At 42.2% G+C, this 27973-nt stretch overlaps 4 protein-coding genes and 1 non-coding gene across 11 annotated transcripts; 3 read left to right on the plus strand and 2 right to left on the minus strand.

The window, feature by feature from the left end:
• Positions 1-1803: 1803 nt before the first annotated feature.
• Positions 1804-12156, minus strand: slc35a3b (solute carrier family 35 member A3b). 7 transcript variants are annotated; one of them, XM_060873708.1, is made up of 9 exons: positions 12087-12143; positions 4901-4990; positions 4299-4566; positions 3994-4148; positions 3768-3890; positions 3273-3441; positions 3003-3121; positions 2480-2613; positions 1804-2210 (listed from the first exon to the last, which is right to left on the minus strand). In XM_060873708.1, the coding sequence occupies exons 2-9, from the start codon at positions 4964-4966 to the stop codon at positions 2120-2122; spliced, it is 1125 nt and encodes a 374-aa protein (XP_060729691.1). In that variant the 5' UTR covers positions 4967-4990; positions 12087-12143; the 3' UTR covers positions 1804-2119. The 7 variants fall into 7 exon arrangements, with proteins under 7 accessions (XP_060729691.1, XP_060729695.1, XP_060729696.1 ...); XM_060873712.1 differs by lacking the exon at positions 12087-12143 and adding an exon at positions 7634-7891; XM_060873713.1 differs by lacking the exon at positions 12087-12143 and adding an exon at positions 7237-7584.
• Positions 9745-14829, plus strand: imp3 (IMP U3 small nucleolar ribonucleoprotein 3). Its single transcript, XM_060873715.1, has 7 exons — positions 9745-9971; positions 12525-12632; positions 13080-13154; positions 13331-13410; positions 13769-13820; positions 13982-14054; positions 14171-14829. The coding sequence occupies exons 1-7, from the start codon at positions 9835-9837 to the stop codon at positions 14195-14197; spliced, it is 552 nt and encodes a 183-aa protein (XP_060729698.1). The 5' UTR covers positions 9745-9834; the 3' UTR covers positions 14198-14829.
• Positions 14830-15347: 518 nt separating this feature from the next.
• zgc:55943 (uncharacterized protein LOC406337 homolog) lies at positions 15348-20185 on the plus strand. The gene is made up of 6 exons (XM_060873716.1): positions 15348-15490; positions 16160-16302; positions 18504-18589; positions 19480-19544; positions 19628-19688; positions 19833-20185. The coding sequence occupies exons 2-6, from the start codon at positions 16209-16211 to the stop codon at positions 19869-19871; spliced, it is 345 nt and encodes a 114-aa protein (XP_060729699.1). The 5' UTR covers positions 15348-15490; positions 16160-16208; the 3' UTR covers positions 19872-20185.
• A 1706-nt stretch (positions 20186-21891) lies between these two features.
• Positions 21892-23545, minus strand: tsen15 (TSEN15 tRNA splicing endonuclease subunit). Its single transcript, XM_060873345.1, has 4 exons — positions 23381-23545; positions 23045-23126; positions 22733-22868; positions 21892-22580 (listed from the first exon to the last, which is right to left on the minus strand). Exons 1-4 carry the CDS (start codon positions 23432-23434, stop codon positions 22412-22414), a joined length of 441 nt encoding a protein of 146 aa, XP_060729328.1. The 5' UTR covers positions 23435-23545; the 3' UTR covers positions 21892-22411.
• Positions 23546-26449: 2904 nt separating this feature from the next.
• Positions 26450-26522, plus strand: trnat-ugu (transfer RNA threonine (anticodon UGU)). The gene has a single exon. It is a non-coding gene; the product is annotated as a tRNA-Thr (tRNA).
• The last annotated feature ends 1451 nt before the right edge of the window (positions 26523-27973 follow it).

Raw genomic sequence — 27973 nt, forward strand, 5'->3', positions numbered from 1 at the left:
ATCATGGTGCAATGTGGCTTCTGTCTGCCCTCTGTGCAGGAGTGTGATATCACCTGTGGGAGGCGTAATGGTCAAAATCCGTCTGTGTATGAGCAATGGATCATGGGAAATAAACACATGGGCTCCTCAGAGATGAAGTGCTCTGAGAGACAATGAGAAAAGGTTCTCAGTACGAGCGGTAGCGGTAGCCAGATACCGATCGATTGATACGGACTGCATGGTCATGTGACGTGAGACAGATCAAGTCTCCTTACACTAATAATACACCTCCAATGTAATGACCCCAAACCTGAGGAGTATTAATAAAGTAAGAAGCTGGTGATTTTACACAGATGCTAGCAGAGACACTTAGCTAGCGAGCGCCAGGTGTAGCATGATTAGCGATGTCTCTCTCGCTCTCTCTCTCTCACACACACACACACACACACACACACACACACACACACACACACACACACAGAAGGTTGGTAGGAGTGGGCTTCTGTCCTCCTGCCTGATCTGGAATGAGTTTCCCCCCTCACTCCTCCTCACTCAGGTGCTGCACTGTAGGCGATTTCCATATTAGCACACACTCCATCTGTCCTCCATCTGTCCTCCATCCCTCCTGCATCCTTCTCTCTCATCCTCCAACTGTCCTCTACCCTGCCCTGTCCTCTCACATTGACACACAGTTACAGCGTTAATCTACTGTTAATGACACACTCACACACTCACGCACACACACACACTCACACTCACACACACACACACACACACACACACACACACACACACACACACACACACACACTCACGCACACACACACACTCACACACACACACACACACACACACACACACACACACACACTCACACACACACACACTCACACACACACACACACACTCACACACACACTTACACACACACACACACACACACTCACACACACACACACACTCACGCTCACACACACACACACACACACACACACACACACTCACGCACACACACTCACACACACACACACTTACACTCACACACACACACACACAGTCACACACACACACTCTCACACACACTCACACACACTCTCACACTCACACACACTACACACACACTCTCACACACACAATCACACAAACACACACTCTCACACACACACATACACACACACTCACACACACACACTCACACACACACTCACACACACACACTCACACACACTCACACACACACTCACACACACTCACACACACACTCACACACACACACACACACACTCTCACACACAAACACACACACACTCACACACACACTCACACACACACTCTCACACACACTCACACACACACACACACTCACACATACATACACACACTCTCAAACACAGAGTGTTATTAAACCAGGATGTTGAACACCAGCAGCAAATGTGGACGTCACACCTGCAAAGCATTTTGATCTTAAACCTTGACATTTTAATAGAGGAAAAAATCCAGTTGCTCAAAATGTAAAGCAATTAAACGAAGGACATTTTTTGACGATCAACACTTAACACTTAACGGCTCCTCAGCTGATGTCACTTTGATTATCGCTTCTCTGTGTCCATATCAAGTCTATGCAATGGCTACACACGTGCTCGCTAACTGTGGAGAGGAAGAAGCCTGGGACTCTGAGCATGGACGGTTCTAGAAGCGACAGAGGAGACTGACTTTTCTTGCATGCTCACGGTTTTACTGGAAACAAACTGTGATGTGTTTCTGTGGTTTCTGTGGAAGCGCCGGCTTCAGGTCGGCTTTGAATAAAACAGCACTGAGCATCTCTTAAACAACAGGCTTTTATTACTGTACAGAACTTGACCTTCTTTAGATTGACCATGTTCATGTAGGCAGATGATGAACATACAGTTCCTCAGGAAACCTTTAACAATTCACCAGTGACCATCTAATCTAAACCTTAGGCGAGTGAGACGTCTATGTGTAAGCACGTACCGGCAATCTGAAATATAATACATAGAGTCTTTAATACTGTGCAGTCTCGTCTCAATCCCATCGTCCTCCGAGTGGAGACGAGCAACACTGCGTCGTACTTATATCGTCACACCGTCGGGTTTCTCCATGTGCTCCATCATCACGTTGCTCAGACCACGTCCCTCGTCCTAGCGGATTTCCAGTCGTATCCGTAGAGAAACGTGGCCGCGATGACCAGCACGGCACCCACGAAGAACAAACTGCGGGAGAGAGAAAAAAAATCTCTAATACTAGAATTCTGAGTGATTTTAAGCACGGAGGGACTCAAAATCTCTCGTCAGACGATTCTCATAACGAACTCACCGGTAGTCGTAGATTCTGTAGTGGATTTACCACAAAATGCAAGGCTCTACTTCGCTATAACGTGAGAAACTCATTATCTATACCAAGTAGCGTAAATACTGTAGGAAGGCTAGCTACTAGCTTAGCTAACTAGTGACTCAGCTGTGAATGAGATTTCAGGTCATACCCGGAAGGACTAAAGTCATGCAGCCAGAAGTAGGAGATGATAGTGGATAAGATGATGGAGCCGGATGTAGCGAAGCCCTTTAGGATGTTATCTGCATACTTGATGACGGCCGCGACGATCAAGCCGCCCATAGCCTAGAATCCAAAACAAAGCTGGGTTCAAACCAAACAGCGAAAGTGACGTGACATACAGCTAAGTACGGTGACCCATACTCAGAATTTGTTCTCTGCATTTAACCCATCCAAAGTGCACACACACACACACACACAGCAGTGAACATACACACACACCGTGAACACACACCCAGAGCAGTGGGCAGCCATTTATGCTGCGGCACCCAGGGAGCAGTTTGGGGGGTTCGGTGCCTTGCTCAAGGGCACCTCAGTCGTGGTATTGCCGGCCCGAGACTCGAACCCACAACCTTAGGATTAGGAGTCAAACTCTCTAACCATTAGGCCACGACTTCCCCCAGGGAGAGAGGACAGGAGGTGAAACCATAAAAAAACCTGTATTAATGATCCACCTGCAGAATCACCACAGCCCAGGTCACGCTGTTGTAACCCTGCAAAATCCCATTCTCCCGGACCTTCTCCCCATCCTGCGCAAACACTCCGATTAGACCGAAGAACAGACCAAACAAGCCTGAAGGGAGCAGCAGAAACAAAAGTCATGACTGTGTTTATGAATACAAATATATTTAAGAGCAAAGCAAACACGATCATTTTGAGCAAACACACTTTTGAGACTCCAAGACAAACAAGCCGACGTGTCGAATGTGTAAATTCTCTCTTACCCAGCTGAATGTTGCGGATCAAGATGCTCTGCTTGGTTTCTTTGAGGATCTTCTCAAAGTAAATGCCAGCAAAGCCACTGGAGAAGCAGGCGAACAGAATGGCGAGCATGCCGATTAACCGTGAACCTGGATCCTTCTCCTTCTCCTCAGAGCTGGAGGGAGATGGCCACTGGCAGTCAGCACAAGAAAAATCACAAATGATAGAAGATTAAACAATACGCTGCGTTATATACAGTATAGTCCATATAATGCACTCAGACTTATTCAGTTTGACTAAACTGTTTGCAGAGTCGGGTGACAGACAAGAAGCTTCAGTGACAGACAAGAAGCTTCAAACATACTGAAGAAACTTTCAGACTGACATTAGATGCTCTTTTATAAACTCTCAGCCAATCAGTTTTCAGCACAGGTGTTAGCGAGGGAACATGAGGAGATTTCTGTCATGTTGAGTTGACATTAACAGCAACATTCTCACCATCAGCTTGTTCCTGTTACCTGTACGAAAGCGATTCCTGTCATTAGAATGACCAACGAGAGCCACTGAAAGACGCAGAGTCTCTTCCCCAGCATGGAGACGGAGAAAAGAGCCGTGGTGAGGATCTTCATCTGATACGTTATCTGCAAAACAAACGCAGCAGTCAAGACGAAGCTTCCCACTCTCTCAGGTGTGGTCGTGAAGGTCCGTGTCCGTTAGATCCGATCGGGTAAAAGTGCGGTTCACCTGGTATGTAGCAGCGTCCAGGTTGGTCAGCGCCAGGTAGAGCAGGTTGTTCTGCAGTGTGTAGATGCCTGAGGGAATCGCCAGCTTCATTGTCTCTGAGGGTTTGTGAACGATCTCCTCCTTCAGCTCCTGATACAGGCCTCGAACGCCAAAACCTGAAGAACACAAAACAAGTTAGCGCTCGAGGAACGACGGAATGACGATAGCTTTAATAAGAGTGGCTTGTGATTTCCACCATCTCTCGAAGCCACTTTGAGAATCATGAACGTGGAGGATTGTGTAACACCGCAGTGAAGGAGACTCACCCTTAGAGCCGAAGATGAGCAGAGTGCAGATGAGGATCTTGAGGACCTCTGCGAACAAGACGGCGGACGAGGCGAGGTATCGCGGCCCCTCGGAATGCAGAGTGCGTGAGTAGCGCATGGTGAGGACCAGCAAGGTGGTCTGGAGCATCAAAACCCCAAGAGAAACATACTTCATCCGGTTAGATATGAACTTAGACAAGATGCTCAACATCTCCTGATGGATGAACGTAGCAGGCTTAGCTGAAACCTTCGGTTGGGGCTGAGAAGGCTTATTAACATGAAGAGAGAGAGAGAGAATAAAGAGAGAATGCTGAGGGACACAATGTTTATAGCTGCTATAAGAAGAAGAGACAGCAGGACATTTAATGCAACTCTAAAACAGCGACGTCGATATGTTTCGTTTTTAAATCATCGTGAACTACGAGCACTTTTCTCCACACACGAACACAACGATATCTAAGATTTAAGATATCATTGTATATCATAACATACGATTAAACACAGAAACAAAAGAGCCGTGCCGTGCTCGCAACCTGAACCCAGATCCTGTTGTGTAATCTTTAGTTTTATATCGAGATGGTTTTAGTAACTGAAAGGTTTACCTTCTCCTCTCTGATCAACATGCTCACACCTGTGCTATCCAGAGTTTCCTGTCTTCCCACAACCATTTCACCGAGTGCTCACATAAAGCCCTGGAGACCAAACACATTTTTTAAATTCTTTACAGACATTAACGTCAGCCAACTTAGCTGAGAAACACCGCACATTATTTTAAATGGAAAAAAAAAAGAGAAACTACTACCATTCGGCTTCCATATGATTATCTCGTGGAATGTTTATCTGTATTTAGTGCTATTAAAAGGATCCGCCTATCAGCAGCTGTAACGCTAGTTCAGAGATAAGATCAGGCAGCTCTACAGTCTCTACAGAGAGCTTTAATTACGATGAAATCACCATATAATTTGTTGTTGAAAAAGAAACCTGAGGAGCAAGACGAGATGGGAGTCACAATCTGTTCATACACTATAGTGTCAGAATAACAATGTGATTATCTTATTATCTGTCATTTAGTAATGAACTCATTATTGCCCAAACCAGAAAGACAGGATGTCGGTGATAGGTGAAGGAACGCAGACAAATTTTTATTACGCAGACACGTTTTTATTAAGCAAAGAAATCAATCAAGCAAATTTAGATTCAAGTTCAGGGTCGAGATGAAAGTGATAGTGACATACGGCTAAGTAGGGTGACACATACTCAGAATTCGTTCTCTGTGTTTAACCCATCCAAAGTGCACACACACACACACCGTGAACACACACACACACCGTGAACACACACCCGGAGCAGTGGGCAGCTATTTATGCTGCGGCACCCGGGGAGCAGTTGGGGGTTCGGTGCCTTGCTCAAGGGCACCTCAGTCGTGGTATTGCCGGCCCGAGACTCGAACCCACAACCTTAGGGTTAGGAGTCAGACTCTCTAACCATTAGGCCACGACTTCCCTAATTTCCCTAATCCCTAAACGACTTCCCTGCCGGTAAAAGGGTCTGACTGACTTTTCAGTCAACCCTGCTGAACAACTGTCTGTATGTGGCATCAATGATGTGTTGTGCAATAATGAAGGGGCAGATGTAGTGTAGTGACATCTTCCTGCATCCCCTTTGTGATCCCTGCCAGAGACTCATACCCTGTCACCTGACTCTACACACATATCTTCCCCTGGTCTCTAGGCTGTTATTTTGTAGGTATTGTTAAGCCTGTTCTCAAACCTGTTCACTGTGTTGGAACGAGCTAGCCACCACACCAGGGAGTCTGTGAGGTTCATGTTTCATGGATTCCATGAGAACCGGGACACCTGATATGCTAGGATGCACCACAATGGAGTGAGTTTTACTGCTGGGCGTCTCAGGGAATTCAGCACATATTCGGTCCTCTTGGTTGTTGGTGCAGAAGGTCCACAGAGGGTTGGCCTGTTTGACTTGACCATGGACTTGGAGGCGATTCCCTGAAATTACCCCCAGTTTCTTATTTAAGCCTTGCTAGACTGCAGACCTGTACTGGGTCCACCAGTCACTCTCAATGTCTTCTGGGTTGTCAAAGCACCTAATGACGTGACTGAGTTTTATTTCAGCACGTGAGGGTGAGTTGGGGAGATGTTTCAGTGAGAGGGACTTGGTAAAGTGTTTGATTATTGTACCAGAATACCAGTGGTGTTTTGCAGGAATGGTGGCAGGTTAGTGATGAAGTTGGTTGACAGGTGTTTTAACATAGTTATTGAGGTGTGTGTAGCGGCATGAGTTTACCTACTGGCAGGGCGCATGGTACTATGACCTGGATGGAAACCATCCAGATAATTAGTCATTAGTTTGGCAATTTGTTTGACTACAGAAAACAAATTTCAAACCTCTGGACGTTGCTCTGGGATTCTTCCATTTTTCTGTCAAAGTCCCAGGTTAAAGCTCGTGTGAAAAGATATTCATGGAGGATTCAGTCTTCACCAGATGGGAAAAGGAGTCAGCCTTGACATGACATGTGCAATGAGCAGTTTCACAGGTTGAGGAGTCACTGCAGGTCGACAGTCTGACCTGGTGGCTAGGAGCCAAACCATCTGCTAAGGGAGATCTAAGCTGTGTGCTTGGTACATGCCAAGAGTCCTGATGCGGTCATGAGTACAAGAATGAGATTCAGAATCACGGTCGAGATGCAGACAAGGGTCAAGGGATCAACAAACAACATGAGCAACAGCAAGTCAAGGAAAACGGAAACAACTTCAAAACCAGAACCCCGATAAACCATCGAAGGCTTGTGTACGGCTGTGCGTATTGTGTACGGTGTGCAGACTGTGACTGGGTATAAAGTGTCCAGCTGTCTGCAGTCAGTAATCAGGAGGTGATCGTGAACGGAAGAGTGTCGTGTTGATGGTGGTATGTTGCGTACTGGAAGATGTGATCTGATGCTGAGTCCAGAATATCCATGACAACATGACATTTAATAATCTTCAGCCAACCTGAACATACACATATACAAAATTTACAGATTTTAAGATCTTAAAATACGCACAATTCTTTGGGCTTAAAGATATTTACATTTGCATCTTTAAAAGCCTAATAAAGATTGACTCATGATGGTAAAATCACAGGATTATTATTAAAGAAGCTTATGTTGTTATTTGCTTATTATTATTATTAAGTTTTAGAGAAAGTTCCTGTATCTATTTTAACTTTTAATCGTTATTTAATGTAACACAGAGTTAATGAACGAGAGAGAGAGAGAGAGAGAGAGAGAGAGAGAGAGAGAGAGAGATCTAAAACAGGATGAAGGTTTTACCACTCACCTTCATCATCATCATCATCATAATTAGTGTTACATTAGAAGAGTCATTAATGAGTCTCCAAAATTTCCAGCACCTTCTACTGTACATAAACACGACAAACCAGAATTTCACTCAGTCCTTCTCCGAGTCACACAGAGCAGCGAACTGCTCAAGCTTCACCTTCAAGTGATTCACAACTGTTAACTCCACCCGCTAAAATACAACCATTCTTAAAGATCCCAGCGAGAGGCCATGCTGCTCAATCTCGATCGCCCTGCCTCTGTGTGTGTGTGTGGGTGTGTGTGTGGGTGTGTGCGTGTGTGTGTGTTTGCATGTGTGTGTGTCATAACATGTCCTACTCAGATATCACAAGAGACATTTGATATTTATTTACATAAAAGTACCAGTTGCTCAAGGTTAAAATTTTTCTATCAACATTAAGAAGTGTCATTTTCTCCACTTACAGACAAGTAACATTAGGGTAAAAGCAGTACTGGCATTTAGGGCGTTTATGTTTAAGATTGTTCCTTTAAAATGAAACAGTTCTGGTGGATTTGGTATAAGAACAGAGTTCAGGCTGGTGTTCGGAGGGAGAAAATGTGCACACTTTCAGCACACTAGCTGCCTTATGCTGCTTTTTGGAAGGGGGGTAAAGTAGACAATCCCTCTCTGTGTGCATATGTGTGAGTGTGTGAGTGTGTGTGTGTGTGTGTGTGTGTGTGTGTGTGTGTAAGGTGGAGATTTAGAAAGTGGGAGTTGAGAAAGTGTTTTCCATTCACACACCCAGACATGGCCACATGGACACACTGAAATAGACTCTGTACCTTGTACATACAAGAACCTTTTACCTGAATGCATAACATTGTGTGTGTGTGTATGTGTGTGTGTGTGTGTGTGTGTGTGTGTGTGTGTGTGTGTGTGTGTGTGTGTGTGTGTGTGTAAGCGCGCACTGGCCATGTCTTGTTTCAAACATTCACTAAATCAAACTGAATATTAGTAATAAACAAGTTTCATCCTGTTTCTCAAACATGTTCACACTGGAATCTGGTCATGTGACTTGTCACAATGAAGGAAACTGATTGTGTTGTGGTTCCTGATCATCCGTAACGTTTCTCCAGCTGAACGTAGTCGAGATGAAGGTGTGGACTGACGACAGTTTAAACAACGGTGCTGGTTCCTGATCAGACCGACATTCAGACCGATGCTTACATAATACATGTACATAAGCTCTCATAAATGTTACATTACACATCCAGATATGTGCAGAAATCTCTCAACATCCAACACAGGTTAATTATTCCACCATAATTATGTTATTGAAATCTCATTCACACCCACTTTCACAAACCACACCCACGAAACCACACCCACTTTCACAAACCACATCCACAAACCACACCCACTTTTGCAAGCCACACCCACAAAAAAATCCTTTTTATTTTTTAAATATTCATGCTCATTAGTGCTGTGATTAGTCTGGAGTGTTGTGTTATAAACATCCTTGATATTGGATCCTCGAAAACTACGATTTGACAAGCCCTATGTGACCAAAAGTATGTGCACCCTGACCATCCGAGCCACATGCGCTCGTTAATCATCTCAGATTTATTTGCGGTCATAATAAACTCCCTCAGAGCAAATACTTCTCTCCTTTACATATTAATGTCGACTCTTTGTATAAATGTTTGTATAATGTTAAGCTTTTTCTACTTTTTTGCAATATTTCTTATGTTCTGTGAAGCTGCTTTGAGTTAAAAGTGCTATACAAATGAATTTAAATCGAATTAAAAGTTATAACATATAGAAACTACTCAGTAAACTATAAAGTTTACATAATTAAAATGTTTTTTAGTTCTGATCGATAATTTATTTGTAAAAAAAAAAAAAAAAAATCTCGTTATTTTTTTTTTTAACTCAGTGAATTAAACAGTAAAAAAAGAGGATGTGTGATTCCCAATAGAGTTAATACAGTTTATAAGGGTGACATTAAATCCATAATCTCCTCCTTGTTAGTTAAACTTCTATAAAAAAAATAGCCTTGTTTTTTTTTTTATCCAAATCCGAGTTAAAAACAAAGTGCCACCAAATTGGTTGTAGTGACGTGAAATAACACGCATGCGCAATACAAGCGGTTTAGCCTCGTTAACCACAACACGGTATCTCCTGTGAGAAAACGTGCACGTGTTTTTAAAGACACTTTATTGAAGCTGTAAAGGTGGAAAATGGTCCGTAAATTAAGATTTCATGAGCAGAAGCTCTTAAAGAAAGTAGATTTTATTAACTGGGAAGTGGACAATAATCTGCACGAGGTGAAAGTGATGAGGAAATACCGCATCGAGAAGAGAGAAGATTACACCAAGTGAGTGAGATACACGGCTAACTGCTACACTGCTAACCGCTACACGGCTAGCAACTCGCTGCTAACGGATACACCGCTAACTGTTACACTGCTACACGGCTAACTGAGCTATCTATGCAATGCTAACCAATACACGGCTAACATAGATATATACACGGCTAACTGCTACACGGCTAACTGTTACACTGCTACACGGCTAACTGAGCTATCTATACAATGCTAACCAATACACGGCTAACTGCTACACGGCTAACATAGATATATATACACGGCTAACTGCTACACGGCTAACTGTTACACTGCTACACGGCTAACTGTTACACTGCTACACGGCTAACTGAGCTATCTATGCAATGCTAACCGCTACACGGCTAACCGCTACACGGCTAACCGCTACACGGCTAACCGCTACACGGCTAACCGCTACACGGCTAACCGCTACACGGCTAACCGCTACACGGCTAACATAGATATATATCTACACGGCTAACTGTTACACTGCTACACGGCTAACTGAGCTATCTATACAATGCTAACCAATACACGGCTAACCGCTACACGGCTAACATAGATATATATCTACACGGCTAACTGTTACACTGCTACACGGCTAACTGAGCTATCTATACAATGCTAACCAATACACGGCTAACCGCTACACGGCTAACATAGATATATATCTACACGGCTAACTGTTACACTGCTACACGGCTAACTGAGCTATCTATACAATGCTAACCAATACACGGCTAACCGCTACACGGCTAACATAGATATATATCTACACGGCTAACTGTTACACTGCTACACGGCTAACTGAGCTATCTATACAATGCTAACCAATACACGGCTAACTGCTACACGGCTAACTGCTACACTGCTAACATGGCTATCTATGCAATGCACTACACGGCTAACTGTTGCTAGCTAACATGGTGACAGGTTGTTTATCATTAAAAAAGCATTAGGTCTGTTTACACAATGTAAGATCCTCCCTTCTCTCAGGCGCTACAGAACTTAGTTTACTAAAACTACCAGACACAGGAACAGTTTGTTTCCCCAGACAATCACCCTGATTAACACCTCACCATAATTATATTCACTGCTTCATATCTATAAGTGCTGCATTATCAGGACTGTCAGTCATCACATCATCTGTTACACACACTACTGCTGCTGTATAGTGTACAGAAAGGATATTATTACACAATATTGTTATTTACACTCACACTTTATGTACATAACTGATCTGTTATATATTCTGTATTCATATTTAATACTCATTCTGTCTATATTGTATCTCATCGCCTGCATTGTTTTCTTGTGTAGTATAGTGTTATTTATGTGTGTATTGTATAGTATAGTGTTATTTATGTGTGTATTGTATAGTATAGTGTTATTTATGTGTGTATTGTATAGTATAGTGTTATTTATGTGTGTATTGTATAGTACAGTGTTATTTATGTCTGTACCTTTTGAGAGTCACAAACTGCTGGAACCAAATTCCTTGTGTGTGTCAACACCCTTGGCCAATAGACCTGATTCTGATTCAGATTTATTTGTACACGTGTGTTCTGTGCTAGAGGTGTGTGATGGGGACAAATAAATCACACCGTGATACTCGATTCTCGCGATACTTTCACGAGCTGCACCGCGATATTTAGGTTTTGGTGTTTTTAATAACGTCGGCTGTATAAAGCTTTAAGATTACTATTGAAATGTGTTGCAGTGTTGAAGTAGCATCATGATCAAAATTAGATACTTACAATTTTAAGATTTTAATTTTACATTTTTATTTTTCATGAAATTAGTGTAATGATTAACAAAATGAGAGAAATGTGTACAAATACTATTTACAATGAAATTCTAATAAAACGTTTGTAAAAAAAAAAAAAAAAAAAAGAACGAGTAATTTTTAATCACGAATAAATTACACTAAGAAGTACATTTAAAAATGCGGAAAATTGTAACAAATGTTAATTTATCTAGCATTTATTTTATAAGATATATTATTGATCTTTTAGGTGTTTAAAGATTGCATTAAATTAAAAATGTAGTATAAAATCATAACATTTGTATAAAGTGTTAAAAGTGTTAAAGTGTAGATTTATTTACCTGGTCATCAGTAAAAAGACTCGACTCCACCGCGTTCATAACACCCGCTTCACAAGCACAAAGTGGGTCATTAAATATCTACAGATGCACGTTCTCGTGCGCCAAGCCCACTTTCCTCTTGCACAGACACGTGGAACTCGCAGCCGTGCACCAGTAAAAATAGTGTCACACCTCTGTTGAGACATCTGTGTGATGTAACACCAGTCAGTCATAACATTAAAACCTCCTCGTGCCCCAATAACATTAGCAGCAGATCCTGTAAGACCTGTAAGTTGTCTTAGTGAACGTTGTGTAAAATGTTACTAATGATTTGGTGCATCTGAAGTCCTGGATGTTTTTTAATGATCAGTATCAAGCACAACAAGTTCAGAATGTTTGGGCAATGGGTGCGTTACTGTTGTGGTGAGCTGACTCAGAATGTGGTTGTGTTTCCTGTAGGTACAACAAGCTGAGCCGCAACATCCGAGAGCTGGCACAGAAAATCCGTGACCTAGACGAGAAAGACGGTGTCAGAGCTCAGAGCACGACGCAGCTGCTGGAGAAACTGTACGTCTCGCTATATCCAGACACGACTGGTCAGAAGGCGTTGGTTAGTTTTCTACAACAGCAGCTCTGTGTTGTCAATTCTGTTGTAACTGCTGACTGAGCAGGTGACACAAGAGCAATTAAACGCTGACTGACGTGCTGTTCTGGAAAACTAATCAACAGTTGACTGATGAGTTAAAGATGTTTGTGTGTCATTTGAAGTTGACGTGTGCCACACTGAGCCTCGGAGCAGTTTCTTTTGAAGACGCTTTCACATGATTACAGTAATTATGTCGGGCGTTATCCTCCGGCCATAACCGGTTCATAGTGAATTAGATTCATAGTGTTTTTAATCTCAGCTCACTTGTGCACACACTGCTCTATAAACACTAATGATGATGACAATGATGATGGTGATTACACTGTTCTGTGTTCAGTGTTCTGACGCATTGTGTTTCTCACGAACAGCTACAGCGTGGGTCTGATCCCCACTAAACAGAGTCTGGCTCTCGCTAATAACGTTAACGCTTCATCCTTCTGCAGGTACGTAAAGGGCCGGGTTTTGGTTTGTTTTTAAACATCAGCATTTTAGGTGATGTTTCAAAGTCACCTACACCATTACATTCCCCATCACACCAAAGCCTCATGTTTGGCTGAACAGATGTTCCAATGATAAATTTGCCAAATCTGAACTTGGATGTGTTTGGGTGTCCCTCCAGGAGGCGGTTGCCATGGGTGATGCTGAAACTGCGCATGGCTCAGAACATGAAGAACGCCATCACTTTCGTCGAGCAGGGACGTATCCTTCACACACTGACCATGCTCTTAGGGAGGTTTAACGAGCTCACCGCACTTTTAGCGTCACTGCTCAACAGGTTAACTAGCTACTTTACCTAAGCTTATAATCTCACGCTGTTCTACAGGAATAACACAGCTGACCAATCAGATTAGAGGATTCAGCTGCCATGTAGTCAAATAGAAAATGGAGATGGTTTGTTTTTAGTGACCATCGGCGGCTCGGCGCTGAGCTTCAGCTTTGTTTTGGAGTCACGTCCAAAATCTTCTGTCTCAGAAGCTCACGTGGCATCTGCATTGTTCTTCAATTTTCTCTCCAGTTGTGTGTACTGTTTCTGCCAGGTTCCTTCACTCAGTTACAGATATTCGTGTCGGCCCTGAGATCGTCACAGATCCTGCGTTTCTGGTCACAAGGTCAGAAATAATTCATATGATGATACAAGAGTAATCCTCAGTTATGATGCATGTAGAAACAAGCAGAGCTCAAATCAAATCAACTGATCTTTCAGTCGCTAAGTCAGTGGTCTCGTGCTAGACAAGCTTTTGTTTGCTACTGTTCTCTCATCTCCTGACAGGAACATGGAGGACTTTGTGACGTGGGTGGACTCGTCCAAGATCAAGCAACACGTCATGAATTACAATGAGGAGGTAGGACGGTTTCACACTAATGTCCTGATATGAACCTGTTTAATCAGCCCTCACAACTTCTCCTGGAACTAACTCTGTCTCTCTCTCTCTCTCTCTCTCTCTCTCTCTCCCACCAGCGAGATGACTTTGATCTTGTGGTATAAAGTAGTGATGTACATCACACAGGAGAGTGTGAGCAGGGATCCCGGAGCTGCGCAGGTTCTGCCCTGAGACCAGCAACATGAAGAACAAACGAACGAATCAACAGCAACACACGTGAACAGGAGTGTGTTCCATTTTACACTGCTGTTGGGTCGAGAGCAACAGAATGTTTTCACACAATAATCTTTTATTTCACCTAAACGTTATTGTTCAAGAAAATATCACGTTTGTATAAAAGAATGCGATGATATATATATGTATAAAGTGTAAAACACGACGACGTGCCAAATTTCAGCTCTGTGGACCTGATATGTGACACGTGTTGCCTTTTAAGGAAATGGGGCGGGGCTAATACAACTGGGGGTGGAGCTTATTTAAACTCCAGGATGAATATATAAATAAAACTAAAAATAATGCCTTGTATGATCAGTATGGATCATTTAAAGTAGGCTCAGTAATAATAAACACTGAAGGTGAACGTGATCTCGTCTTTACACGGTTCTCTTATACTGAATGAACTAATTAAGTACTTCCGGTTGCCACGTGGACGTAAAGTTCCTCAATCGTGGCTTGATTTCTTTCACACATCTATGTTTACATGCGTTTTTCTGTCAATAAAATTGTTTATAACCCATCTCTGCACTCTGGTGTGTTTTTCTTGAACCACTTTTGGTTTATTTATTTTCGAAACGATTTTACCGGAAGTGTGTCACATTCTATTCTGTCCCCCACATCCCGCTGGCGGTCCAAACATTCTATTACATCCTTATCGCCGGATAAAAATACTTTATTTATTTTTTACTTACTAAACAAAAAAACACATTTTATATAAAGTTTAGTTGAATATTTATTAATGTACAGATAATAAACCTTACATTAGTGTATTTCAGATTTCAGTTAAGTTTATTTTTTTTATCGTAAACAATTTATCTGCTAATCAGATCCTATCACAAACAATAATTAAACACAACGAGTTATTACTGTATTTAGAAATAAAAGTTATTGTTTATAAAATATCTTTAGAAATGATTTAATAAAGAAACAAACAACGGGAAGCTTTTCGTTCTAAATCGAGGGTCTGTCCCAAATCAGCATGTAGTTCCCTATGTAGTGGTGTAGTGTCCCGTTACATCCGCACTCCGTAGGGCGCCTTTACAGGCGGTCAGGTAGCGGATTGGGACGCGTCCCACCAGACTGCTGCTGCTGCGGCGGGTTTCACATGCAGGACTCAGACGGCAGCTCGTTTTTGGTCAAAACGCGACTATTTCCAGTGAAACACGGAGTTTTGCGTGAAGGTAAGTGTGTGTTTCTGAGGCGCAGGTGAGTGTAAAGGTGTGTTTGTTGTGATGAGGGTGTAATAAAGGGAAGCGCCGCACTGTTTGTTGTCATTGTTGTGTTTCCTCTTTACACTGAAATCTGCACCGCATCACAATAATGCGCTTTAATTCAGGTGTGAACCAGGATTCGGATTTAACCTGGTCGTTATTCACACTCACCTGTGTGTTTTGTGTGTTTCATGTTACACACCAGGCCGTTAATTACCATTAGCCAGTAAAAACACATCATCATCATCATCCTCTTCATCATCATCATCAGCGGCGCGTGCCTCGCTTTATTACGAGCTTTAGCACAAATATAAAGACTTCGGTGTAAACATTTCTGTTTATACATTTAACCTCGAAGCCTGGTGTGTGTAAATGCTTTACATGTGGCTGTGTGTGTGTGTGTGTGTGTGTGTGTGTGTGTGTGAGAGTGACAAGGGGCTGTGACGTCACTACACTGTAATCACACACATCTCACATCCCAGTAAAACACACGTGGGTGAAATTCAGGGCTCTGACGTCTCTCTGTGTCTCTCTCTCTGTCTGTCTGTCTGTCTGTCTCTCTGTGTCTCTCTCTCTCCCTCTCTGTCTGTCTCTCTCTCTCTCTGTGTCTCTCTCTCTGTCTGTCTGTCTCTCTATCAGGTGTGCAGGACAGTACCATGTTGGAGAGAGCGGGGGGAGTGAGGGAGTGATGGGCTGCGCTTCGGCCAAGCAGTTGTCGTCCGTTCCTGGAGATGAGGAGGATCGGGACAAAGCCCACAGCAATGGAGATGCCTTCTCCTCAGGTCAGGAACGCTGAACGCCGCACATACACACACACGCACATACACAAAGAGATAGTCATACAGTGCACGTGTCACTGCAAACGTGAGCGTACCAGAACTTTCACACGTGATGGGACATCATAGACTAATCCCACATTCGTTACTGAGCACAGATCAGAATGTTCTATAAAAAACACTGTGGGATTGAACGGAAACTTCTGCTCTGTCTGGAACGTGTCCACGTCCTGCCCCTGGAGGCGTGGTGTTAGCAGTAAATGTGATGAGTGAGTTGTAGCTCGGTTGAGTGTAAGAAGGAGAAGTGGAGTGGGGATAAGAACCTGTGGCTGATCTCTTCACTATGTTCTGGAGTTCAGTACTGTGAGGTCTGTGAAGGTGAGAGCACTTCAGTTCAGCGAGCACTGAGCACTCGCCAGCGTCTACACCAGACACTAGTCAGCTTCACTCCCACCACTGAGATGGAGTCAAAATACACTGGGTTTTATTAGTGTGTGTGTGTGTGTGTGTGTGTGTGTGTGAGAGAGAGAGAGAGAACACTGAAACCTGGCTGAAATGAGTGTGTACGTTTTATTCCCAAAGAAACAAAGTGCTGTGGATTTATAAAAAAAATAAAAAAAACACACAAACATTTTCATGCAGGATTGTTAAATAAAGTCTACTGTGTAACATATAACATCTGGTGTGTGTGTGTGTGTGTGTGTGTGTGTGTGTGTGTGTGTGTGTGTGTGTGTGTGTGTGAGAGAGAAACACACTAATTAAGCATGTTTATTTGAGTGAAACAGGATAAATGGACTAATCTCATGGCTTTGAAGCAGAATATTAATTTTTTTATTTTCTGCCAGAGAGGAATTAGTGTTAGTGTTACTGTTAGTTAGTGTTAGTGTTTGTTAGTGTTACTGTTAGTGTTACTGTTAGTTAGTGTTAGTGTTTGTTAGTGTTACTGTTAGTGTTACTGTTAGTTAGTGTTAGTGTTTGTTAGTGTTACTGTTAGTGTTACTGTTAGTTAGTGTTAGTGTTACTGTTAGTGTTACTGTTAGTGTTACTGTTAGTTAGTGTTAGTGTTACTGTTAGTTAGTGTTACTGTTAGTGTTACTGTTAGTTAGTGTTAGTTAGTGTTACTGTTAGTTAGTGTTAGTGTTACTGTTAGTTAGTGTTAGTGTTTGTTAGTGTTAGTTAGTGTTACTGTTAGTGTTTGTTAGTGTTAGTTAGTGTTACTGTTATTTACTGTTAGTTAGTGTTACTGTTAGTTAGTGTTAGTGTTTGTTAGTGTTACTGTTAGTGTTACTGTTAGTTAGTGTTAGTTAGTGTTACTGTTAGTTAGTGTTAGTGTTACTGTTAGTTAGTGTTACTGTTAGTTAGTGTTAGTGTTTGTTAGTGTTAGTTAGTGTTACTGTTAGTTAGTGTTACTGTTAGTTAGTGTTTGTGTTTGTTAGTGTTAGTTAGTGTTACTGTTAGTTAGTGTTTGTGTTTGTTAGTGTTAGTATTTGTTAGTGTTAGTTAGTGTTACTGTTAGTTAGTGTTACTGTTTGTTAGTGTTACTGTTAGTGTTACTGTTAGTTAGTGTTAGTTAGTGTTACTGTTAGTTAGTGTTAGTGTTACTGTTAGTTAGTGTTACTGTTAGTTAGTGTTACTGTTAGTTACTGTTAGTGTTTTTTAGTGTTACTGTTAGTTAGTGTTAGTATTTGTTAGTGTTACTGTTAGTTAGTGTTAGTTAGTGTTACTGTTAGTTAGTGTTAGTATTTGTTAGTGTTACTGTTAGTTAGTGTTACTGTTAGTTAGTGTTACTGTTAGTTAGTGTTAGTGTTACTGTTAGTTAGTGTTACTGTTAGTTAGTGTTAGTGTTTGTTAGTATTTGTTAGTGTTACTGTTAGTTAGTGTTAGTTAGTGTTACTGTTAGTTAGTGTTACTGTTAGTTAGTGTTAGTATTTGTTAGTGTTACTGTTAGTTAGTGTTACTGTTAGTGTTACTGTTAGTGTTACTGTTAGTGTTACTGTTAGTGTTACTGTTAGTGTTTGTTAGTGTTAGTTAGTGTTACTGTTAGTGTTTGTTAGTGTTACTGTTAGTTAGTGTTAGTGTTTGTTAGTGTTAGTGTTAGTGTTTGTTAGTGTTACTGTTAGTGTTAGTGTTTGTTAGTGTTACTGTTAGTGTTAGTGGAGGATGAAAGCGATTGGTGTTCATTAAAGTTCCTCTGTTTGTGTTTATAGACGAGTACAAACTAAAAGGGGTGGAGAAGGTGAAGTACATGCAGGGGGAGGAGGAGCGGATGAACACGCGCAACCAGGAGCACCTGGTATATCACACACACACACACACACACACACCTGGTATATCACACACACACACACCCACCTGGTATATCACACACACACACACACACACCTGGTATATCTCACACACACACACACACACCCACCTGGTATATCACACACACACACACCCACCTGGTATATCACACACACACACACACACACCTGGTATATCTCACACACACACACACACCTGGTATATCACACACACACACACACACCTGGTATATCACACACACACACACACACACCTGGTATATCACACACACACACACACCTGGTATATCACACACACACACACCTGGTATATCACACACACACACACACACACACACACACACACACCTGGTATATCACACACACACACACACACACACACACACACCCACCTGGTATATCTCACACACACACACACACACACACACACACCTGGTATATCTCACACACCTGGTATATCTCACACACACACACCTGGTATATCACACACACACACACACCCACCTGGTATATCACACACACACACACACACACACACACACACACACACACACCTGGTATATCTCTCACACACACACACCTGGTATATCTCTCACACACACACACACACACACACACACACACACACACACCTGGTATATCTCTCACACACACACACACACACACACACCTGGTATATCTCTCACACACACACACACACACACACACACACACACCTGGTATATCTCTCACACACACACACACACACACCTGGTATATCTCTCACACACACACACTCACTCACACACACACACAGCGTACAGCACTATGTAGTCGTCTGTGTGTCGGCTCACTGCTGCGTTTGTGTTACTGAGGTTGTGTGTTGTTGTGTTTGCAGGAGAAGAGCACATTTTTGCACAAGGGCAAACACAAAGAGGTCGGAGGGAACACTAACAAAATAAGGTGAGTTTAACAAAACCTCCCCGACTTTTATCCGTACCGCTCGTCCTCTCTTGTCGCTGACGCTCCGATTCGTCTGTGTGTAGCATTCACTCGTCAGAGAGCCAGCAGGAGTTCTTCAGGATGCTGGACGAGAAGATCGAAAAGGTGAGACGTCTCACAAGCTCGACACGTTCCTCAGACGCGGTCGTAAAACGTCGTCATGATTTGTGTGTCATATAAAACCCGGTGCTGTGCTGTCGAGGTAAAGAGTAACGCGTCCTCACTTCATATTGTTTTCCCCCCTTTCAGGGACGTGACTACTGTTCATCAGAGGAGGAAGTGACATAACCTGACACTGTATTACCTGGTTTCCTCCTGGAGATGATCACTCCTCCTCCCCACGTCTCCTTTCCCCCTCCTCTGAGCGCCGAGCGAGTCCCGACCTCAACACTGAGCCCAGCGGCGACCCCTGCAGTCTACGGTCAGCGCTGCACCACACTAAGACATCCGCAGGGGAGGAGAAACGGGGACGTGGGATGGATGTGTGTCGTCGTGGTTACAGTGCTCTTGCCTTACACGAAGCCTTTCTCTTGTGTTTCTCAACGTTTCTGAGAGCGAGAGACACAAACACAACACTGTCCTGGACCTTTTTTTTGTTTGTTTTTTTTGTTTTTTTAAAAGAGGACACTTTACATCTCTTGCACGTGGAGAATGAAACATTTTGCTGCTTCGTCTACTTTTTGTTCTTCTTCCTCAGAGATGAGATGTTCCAGGAAGCTGTCAAAAGAAACGAAACAAAAAGGACAAATTTAAATCCATCCCATACATTCCAGGCATTTTATATATATGTGTTTGTGTGTGTGTGAAAGAGAGAGAGTGAGTACACGTGCTGGAAAAGTGTATTTTCTCACCATTAAGTCTAAAAGTGTTGTTTTTTTTATCTTCATTCATTTGTGTGAACTCTTCAGTGATGTTCGAGCGTAACGCCGCTCAGGACCGCGAGTGTCGGAGGTTTCATCTCTCATCGTGTTTCAAACGTCGTACAACATTCGCACACTTTCAGCATCGTAATATCCCGAACACACCGCGGTCCAAGGCCGCTTTGACACCGCCGTTTACGGGAGCCACCGAGTCTGTAACCATAGCAACACTTTTCTCTTCGCGGCTCCTATCAGCTAATTAGCGTTTAAACGATCTCGTTCTCGTTCCCCTGACTCGCACCTGATTGGTCAGGAGTTTAAAAGAGAAAGAAGACGAGATGCTGGAAGTCGAGAGGAAAACGAAACAGAGCATGAAAGCAGCCTGAAGGACTCGAGTCTCCTGACGTGCCCATAAACCGCACTCACGTCTAATCCACAGCATCAAAACAGCAGAAAAGAAAACGATCTTGTTCAGTGCGTCACTGTATTAATGCGCTCTGTCTCCACCCCCTGTCTCCACCCCCCCAACAAACAACAATAATAAAACCTTTTATAATAAACAAATACGCTCGTCTTTTCTCTCAGGGAACCGAAGCTAGCGTCACACACAATCTACACAAACACACACAATGAACTTTCCTAATGTTACTTACACCCTACAAACAAGTGTTGGCTAACTAACGTAATTATTATTATTATTATGTTTGCTAACATCCACTGGATGTTTCTCTCACGCTAGCGCCCTGTACTTTAGCTACACAGCTTCGTTATGGAATATTTCCAAAGAGAAACTAGGTTTGTTTCTGTTCTCCTCGCAGCATTAGCTAGCTTTGTGTAGCAATTAGCGAGCATTAGCGAGACGTAAGCTTAGTTAGCGTTCGACACAGCCGCTAAATACATAAACTCAAAAGATAACGTGTTTTTCTTTCCACAGAAGTGGGATTTCTGACAAACTAGCTAGTTTTGTGACATCACATTTCGTATGCTAGCTAACTAGAGGTTTATTGAATAAACAATTTGTTGGTAAAATCCTTTTAAAATGAGCTGAATGTTCTCTTGTATCAGCTTGAGCTAGTTTTCTAGTTCAGACACATTTAATGCCATCAAACATGCAGGCTTTGTTTAGTCGTGAGCTTATTAAATGTTAATGTTACTTCACATAGCTGGGATTTTTTACAGCCGGTATGTGGTTAGTAGTGATGACTGATGACGACGTGACACAGTTTTAATGTTAAAGTGGTTAGAAACCGACACACAGTTAGCGCGTGGAGTCGCTTTAACGTCGGTGCGTGACTGTGAGCTCGAGACTGCGCAAGGTGAGGCTCAGATTTACAGAACACTTGAGCCTGATCACACACACACACACACACACACACACACGTTTGTGATGATTTTTACATTACTTTAATCTTTATACATTATTTTCTTTCATGGTGATGAAACACTTCACAATTCATAATTAATTACATTTAAAAAAATATATACAGACCAAAACCTTACATTGTTACATAAAAAAAAAATCGTATCAACATTAAAACAGTTAGTTTAAATGTTGTTAGTTAACTACTAACTGCAAATTAATTATTGATATAACAATTATTCACAAATGTCATATAAAAAATTGATAAATTTGTATTTTTTTTCATAATGTTTACATTCTTTCATTTTTTCACCTCTATTGGCTCAAAACAGGCCACAAACAGCTTCATCTCTCGAATCGAGCTCAGAAAAAAAACATCGTCCTTAAAATTAAAAACTTAAAAAAAGAAAAAGAAAAACGTTTTTGGAATCTGAACCTTTTTGCGTTGTGAAGAATCACATTACAGCACAATCACATTTTATTACAACTTTCTAGCACAAATAAATTTCTGGGGTTTTTTGAAATAAAGACATTAAACAGCAAACCTACAGACCCTCTGGAACAGCAGCAGCTGTACTGGGTATGAAACCCTCCAGCTTTTTCCTGCGTCACGTCTGGAGTCTGCGTTTCCGATGCGGTCTCCGTCCCAGGTCTTTGATGTCCACAGGGGGTTCGGGGGTCACGAGGCCGTCACTCAGGCGCTGATACACCAGCGTGGAATCGGACGCCACGGCGCACAGGAGCATAGGACTTCCACGACCCACAATGCACCTCAAACTGACAGAAACACATATGTTGTTAGATTTCTAACTACAACTGGATTTCTTTATAGACTAAAAACTTTCCATAAGCTCCATGTCCCAGAGCACAAAGTTTGTCTTGTAGAATTTAACATGAATACGCAGAACATCGTGGCTTTGTTCACTCACTCTCCGTGACTGACGCTTCTGTGAGCAGGAAGTGGATAAACCACCTGAAGCTCCTCGCCTTCTCTTTCACGTCCTTCCAGCAGAACAGCCTGCAGTTCAGGACACGGCACCGGGACCACGGCTGTCCAGCGCCGAACTGCAACACAGGAGACACTGACGGATTCTGCACGACGTGCAGATGAACGGTCTACATGACTCTACATGAACGGTCAAAAGTTTTCTCACAGCTCTGGCTGAGATAGTAACCAGACATCATTAATGTTCCTCAACACGGGATCTGCTGTGGGATCTGCTGTACGTCACAGCTCTCACCTTCTGTCAGGTCCAGATACACCAGGAACGCTCCATAAACCTGCACACTGTCGTCTACACCCAGGTTCAGCAAGTCTTGGTACTAAATAAGAGATGATCAAAGCATCAGCACAGTAAAACAAAAATACAGCTGTTAGGTGACGTCATATGTTAGGTGACGTCATCGGCCAGAGAGGAACGCGTCATGTTTAGCGCCCTCTGCTGACTACACTATAATATTGTAATAACGTTATGAGCAATTTAATAAATTGTATTTCTAACTATATGTCTGCAAAAGTTAGTGCACTCCCCTTCCCCTCTCCCCCCCCCTCCCTTTCTGTCAGACCTAAACCTCACCACAGGATGTTGTGTGATCCAGTTTGAAGGCGCTGATCGATGTTGCTCCTCCATCGCGAATATTTTCCTTCCTAGAACTTTTTTCCAAGCAGAAAAAAAACCTTTAAAAAACCTTTAAAGACTAACACGCCAAATACACGCGTATCTGTTATGTTGCTCCGTTTAAAACATACCGGAAAGAAACACGACCCTGATCCTATCCTATGGTTCCGTATTAAACTAAAGGTTCCGGTTTCAGACATTCTATAACATAAATCTCCAACCTTTATTCCTTTGAACTTTGACTAAATTAATGTTTTTGGGTTTTTTTATTACATAAAAAACCTCTTTAATTTGTGATTTATAGATTAAGTTTATATAACGCTTCATGGTGATATCTGGGCGATGGACTGTGTATGATTTATCCGGTGGATCAATTTCGGTGCAACACCGGAAATTAGGAAATTTATACACTGGGTTAATTAGATTTTTTTAAAATTAATTCTTATAAATATTGCTGTTTTAACATAATTTATTTCTGTATTTAATATTTATTTCTGTATTTTAGCATACAGAACTATTAAATCCTATATAATTGTTTGTTTAAAGAATGACTTATTAAATAAAAATGACAATGCAGGAAAAAAACGGGTTATAAAGTTGTTTATTGAGTTCACACAAAGTGCTAAACATTGACCAGTTATTGTCTATTACACTGATCATGAATACAGAATAATACCTGAATACAGAATTTATAAACCCTGAGCTAAACTACTTCTACAAGCTAATGAGCTAGCATGACATTTAACTAGCCTGTTACTAGTACACAAAACTCAGGTCGTGTAGCAAACAAAATATTATAGATATTACCTATTTTATTACTTATGTTACATTTATAAATAGTTTGTTCTTTGATTACAGAAATACTACAATGTGACTCAATGGCACATCATTTAACTTAAAACCAATTTTACATTATGTGAATTACAAAAAAAAATTAAATAAAAAAATAGACAGAATTTGAGTTCCTGTAGCGTTACACAACACGAACGATTACCAATTATACATCATTCGATGTACTGGTAGATATTTAATATCTATGTTTGATTTGATATTTGAGTAGTACTGTACTCATATACTCCTCAAATCTGACTCAATCTTTCAGACTGTACTGGTGTACAAGTACAAGTACTGGTGATGTTCAGAGACGTTTGTTGTTGCTTTAATATTTCAGTTCTGTTAGTCCACATCATTGACAGAACTACAGCTTCGTCTTCCTGAAAGTGAGAAAGCGGCCTTGTTGAGCTGGGACACACACACTCGAGTGTACACTTCACATCAGCGTTCACTTTATTTCAGCACAAACACATTCAGAATTTCAATCTGCCAACACAAAAACTTTATATTCTTCTAAATTCTATAAATATACTTATGTGTTGTTCAAACCTTTTCTTCTGGAGGTAAAGCTGCACTACGTAGTGTGTTACAAAAGGCCAGATGAAGAGAAACGCCACTGAGATTTGTGAGATGGCCGATGGACAGATGAAAAGATGCTATTGAATAAGACAAGTTAAATAAACTGCAGATGTACAGAAGTCATTACAATAAAAAAGGTGCTTACACCAGGTGCTTACACCTACCTTTTCAGCATGAGCTGTATGAGGAGCACAGCGAAGAGCGAGCCTTTCCACCTGAGAAGAACATCACATCATCAATCATTGTTTCTCCTTCTAACCAGCAGAGATCACTGTTTCCTGATAGATCATCTTCCAATCATTGACTCTGGGTCTGATTTCAAACGATCACAACAGTCTCCTACTCTACAGAAAAACGCATTGCAGCTAAACATATCGAAACATAGTTTTTATTAATATTATAAATAAACAATCCATTAAAATAATATACAACCCACACCTCTGACCAATCAGAACGCAGAACCCAATGGTATCAAAATGGTCTTCCTCACCTGTGACACGGCCCGAGCCTCCAGCGTGTTCAGTCTTGCTAACGCACTCCTCATGTCCTCCTGTAACCGTGACAACGCCACAACAATCTGTGCCTTCAGCGGCTCCGTCACAGCGCTCTGTCCAGCTTTACGGTCATCCGGCAATGTCTCTACATCACTGAGAGGAGTGACAGACTCTCCTGATAACTTACACCCTGAAGGAGAAGGAATTACACGCCACAACTCTTAATACTCTACATCTGTTAAACACGATTGTTAATGTATTTACTGTAGACATGAACAATTCTGGTAGTTTGGACATCTGTGTGTATTTTTATGGTAGATGTACTGGACACTATTTAGGGTGCAAAGTCACGTGCACTCGATATGAACCCTTGTGTTTTGTTGTTACATGGTGTAGGAGTCGAAATAACGGATATTAAAGTAAATCCCTCGCCTCTTCCTCTCCCTGCTGACAGGATGACAGATTGGACCGGTCCATGTGCCCCTTTGCAGAAGGGGGGAAGTGCTGCTGCTCCCTGTGGATTTCCATCCTGACTCCCACCCTCATCCTTTGTGTTTCTCATTCGCCCCTCCGGCCTTTTGGCTCGAGCTGCAGCTGCTCTGAGGCCTTCTGAACCCTTGGGGAGAGGAGCACACACTCGGGTTTATACCACTGCTGAGGGGAAAAAAACACACTACATCAAGTACCAGAACCGGGACCATGGACTGCTTTCTCAATCCACTACACTTAAAACACTCCAGCTGTGTGCTCTGTAATACAGAGGGGTGGGGCTAAGAACAGTGCTCACTGCTGGTTATATCACACACACATACACACACACACGTGTTTTTTACACACGTGAACCTTCACATCCTGTTCTGATCCCTAGCAATAAAATTAATTATGAGCTGTACAAAAAAAAGGTACAAAAGAATCAAATCAGTAAAGAGAGTCACTCTGGACCAATCAGGAGAGAGTTGGATGAGCTCAAAGTTCTTAAATAACAGGAGGTGAACACCCTGGAATGTGAACGTCATTTTCTTCATTCTGTGTGTGTGTAAACACTGAGAGCAAGACTGCAGAAGACAATGCCTTTGAACACACACATTCTTCAGGTTTCTCAGCTAAGGAACACACGTCAGGCTCCATAGCTCAGTGGTTAGAGCACTGGTCTTGTAAACCAGGGGTCGCGAGTTCAATCCTCGCTGGGGCCTTCAAACAATGTTTTGAAGATAAAACACCAGAAGCTCAGGTGCCTCTTATCTAAAATGTCCGGGGCTGCAATAACTGTGAAATACACTGGAATTAACCCTTAAAGCCACAGCAGAACCTTAAAGGAACCGTGATGGTCATCAAATGGTACTAAAGTAGAAAAGAACAACATGATTACAGAAACATCTCCGTTTTCTAGAAAATTCCATGAAAATGACACTGTTTTGTGTTATTTTCTTATTTAAATAGCAATGTTATAAACACTAATCACTTATTCTAAACTGTTCAGCACTAGGACCCTGAGGAGCAGAAGCTCTTTCCCTCTAAACGCCACACCATGCTTCTGAGTGCAAAAGTTTGTGCCCTCCACCGGTTTTGACTGGAAAGAAAGCAAAATCTTGCCACTTTTTTCATTCCTTTGGTGTTGTGCTGAGGGCGTACAAACTTTTGCACTCCGCCCATTTGACCCAACTGGTAGATTCTCACTGTATAGGAAAATTAAGGAAATTACTAGTAACTTGTATGACCATCTAGGACATGACCCTTTATGGTATATAGAAGCTCCACCCATAACGTTTAGACCACGCCCCCTACTGGCTCTGTGCTGAAGGACAATACACTGTTCTGTGTTTTCTGTGACATGCCATTTGTGCATATTTACTAAAAATGTTTTTATCTGTAAGTCGGGAATAAATTCGACTGAAAACAATGTTGTTAAAACAGCTCCTAAATCTTAAAACTTCATCATCAAGTGAACTGGAAGTGAACTGTTGTGTTTGTACCTCTTTAGCTCCCACAGACTCGTCACGTGACTGTTTCGGCTCACTGGCATGGCCACCGTCTGTAAAGCAATCTGACATCATCAGTGACCTCACCACTCGGTACCGCCCACTTTCACATTGATTACAGTACGTGGTCTTGTGTTTATCTTCCAATACCATCAGTGATGAGCTGAAGAACATCTCGTCTCGTCCCTTGTCTTGTCTCGTCGGCCGCACCTCCATTACTGAGACTGCTAAAGAGGCCACGCCTCCTTCACTGAGACTGCTAAAGAGGCCACACCTCCTTTACTGAGACTGCTAAAGAGGCCACACCTCCTTTACTGAGACTGCTAAAAAGGCCACACCTTTTTTACTGAGATTGCTAAAGAGGCCACACCTCCTTTACTGAGACTGCTAAAGAGGACACGCCTCCTTTACTGAGTCTGCTAAAAAGGCCACACCTTTTTTACTGAGATTGCTAAAGAGGCCACACCTCCTTTACTGAGACTGCTAAAGAGGCCACACCTCCTTTACTGAGACTGCTAAAGAGGCCACACCTCCTTTACTGAGACTGCTAAAGAGGCCACACCTTATTTACTGAGACTGCTAAAGAGGCCACGCCTCCTTTACTGAGACTGCTAAAGAGGCCACACCTCCTTTACTGAGACTGCTAAAGAGGCCACACTTACTTT

The sequence above is a fragment of the Tachysurus vachellii genome, chromosome 7 (assembly GCF_030014155.1).
Source record: "Tachysurus vachellii isolate PV-2020 chromosome 7, HZAU_Pvac_v1, whole genome shotgun sequence".
Taxonomy (NCBI): Eukaryota; Metazoa; Chordata; class Actinopteri; order Siluriformes; family Bagridae; genus Tachysurus; species Tachysurus vachellii.

Excerpts from the sequence above, each read along its gene's own strand:
- slc35a3b (XM_060873708.1), bottom strand. The coding sequence starts at position 4,966 with ATGGTTGTGGGAAGACAGGAAACTCTGGATAGCACAGGTGTGAGCATG. Across the intron at positions 3,442-3,767 it reads CAGGAATCGCTTTCGTACAG|TGGCCATCTCCCTCCAGCTC; the intron begins GTAACAGGAACA and ends GCTGACTGCCAG. Across the intron at positions 2,211-2,479 it reads CATGACTTTAGTCCTTCCGG|TTTGTTCTTCGTGGGTGCCG; the intron begins GTATGACCTGAA and ends TCTCTCCCGCAG.
- imp3 (XM_060873715.1), top strand. The coding sequence starts at position 9,835 with ATGGTCCGTAAATTAAGATTTCATGAGCAGAAGCTCTTAAAGAAAGTA. Across the intron at positions 12,633-13,079 it reads ACGCAGCTGCTGGAGAAACT|CTACAGCGTGGGTCTGATCC; the intron begins GTACGTCTCGCT and ends TCTCACGAACAG. Across the intron at positions 13,155-13,330 it reads AACGCTTCATCCTTCTGCAG|GAGGCGGTTGCCATGGGTGA; the intron begins GTACGTAAAGGG and ends GTGTCCCTCCAG.
- zgc:55943 (XM_060873716.1), top strand. The coding sequence starts at position 16,209 with ATGGGCTGCGCTTCGGCCAAGCAGTTGTCGTCCGTTCCTGGAGATGAG. Across the intron at positions 18,590-19,479 it reads CGCGCAACCAGGAGCACCTG|GAGAAGAGCACATTTTTGCA; the intron begins GTATATCACACA and ends TTGTGTTTGCAG. Across the intron at positions 19,689-19,832 it reads TGGACGAGAAGATCGAAAAG|GGACGTGACTACTGTTCATC; the intron begins GTGAGACGTCTC and ends CCCCCCTTTCAG.
- tsen15 (XM_060873345.1), bottom strand. The coding sequence starts at position 23,434 with ATGGAGGAGCAACATCGATCAGCGCCTTCAAACTGGATCACACAACAT. Across the intron at positions 22,869-23,044 it reads GTATCTGGACCTGACAGAAG|TTCGGCGCTGGACAGCCGTG; the intron begins GTGAGAGCTGTG and ends CCTGTGTTGCAG. Across the intron at positions 22,581-22,732 it reads AGAAGCGTCAGTCACGGAGA|TTTGAGGTGCATTGTGGGTC; the intron begins GTGAGTGAACAA and ends TGTTTCTGTCAG.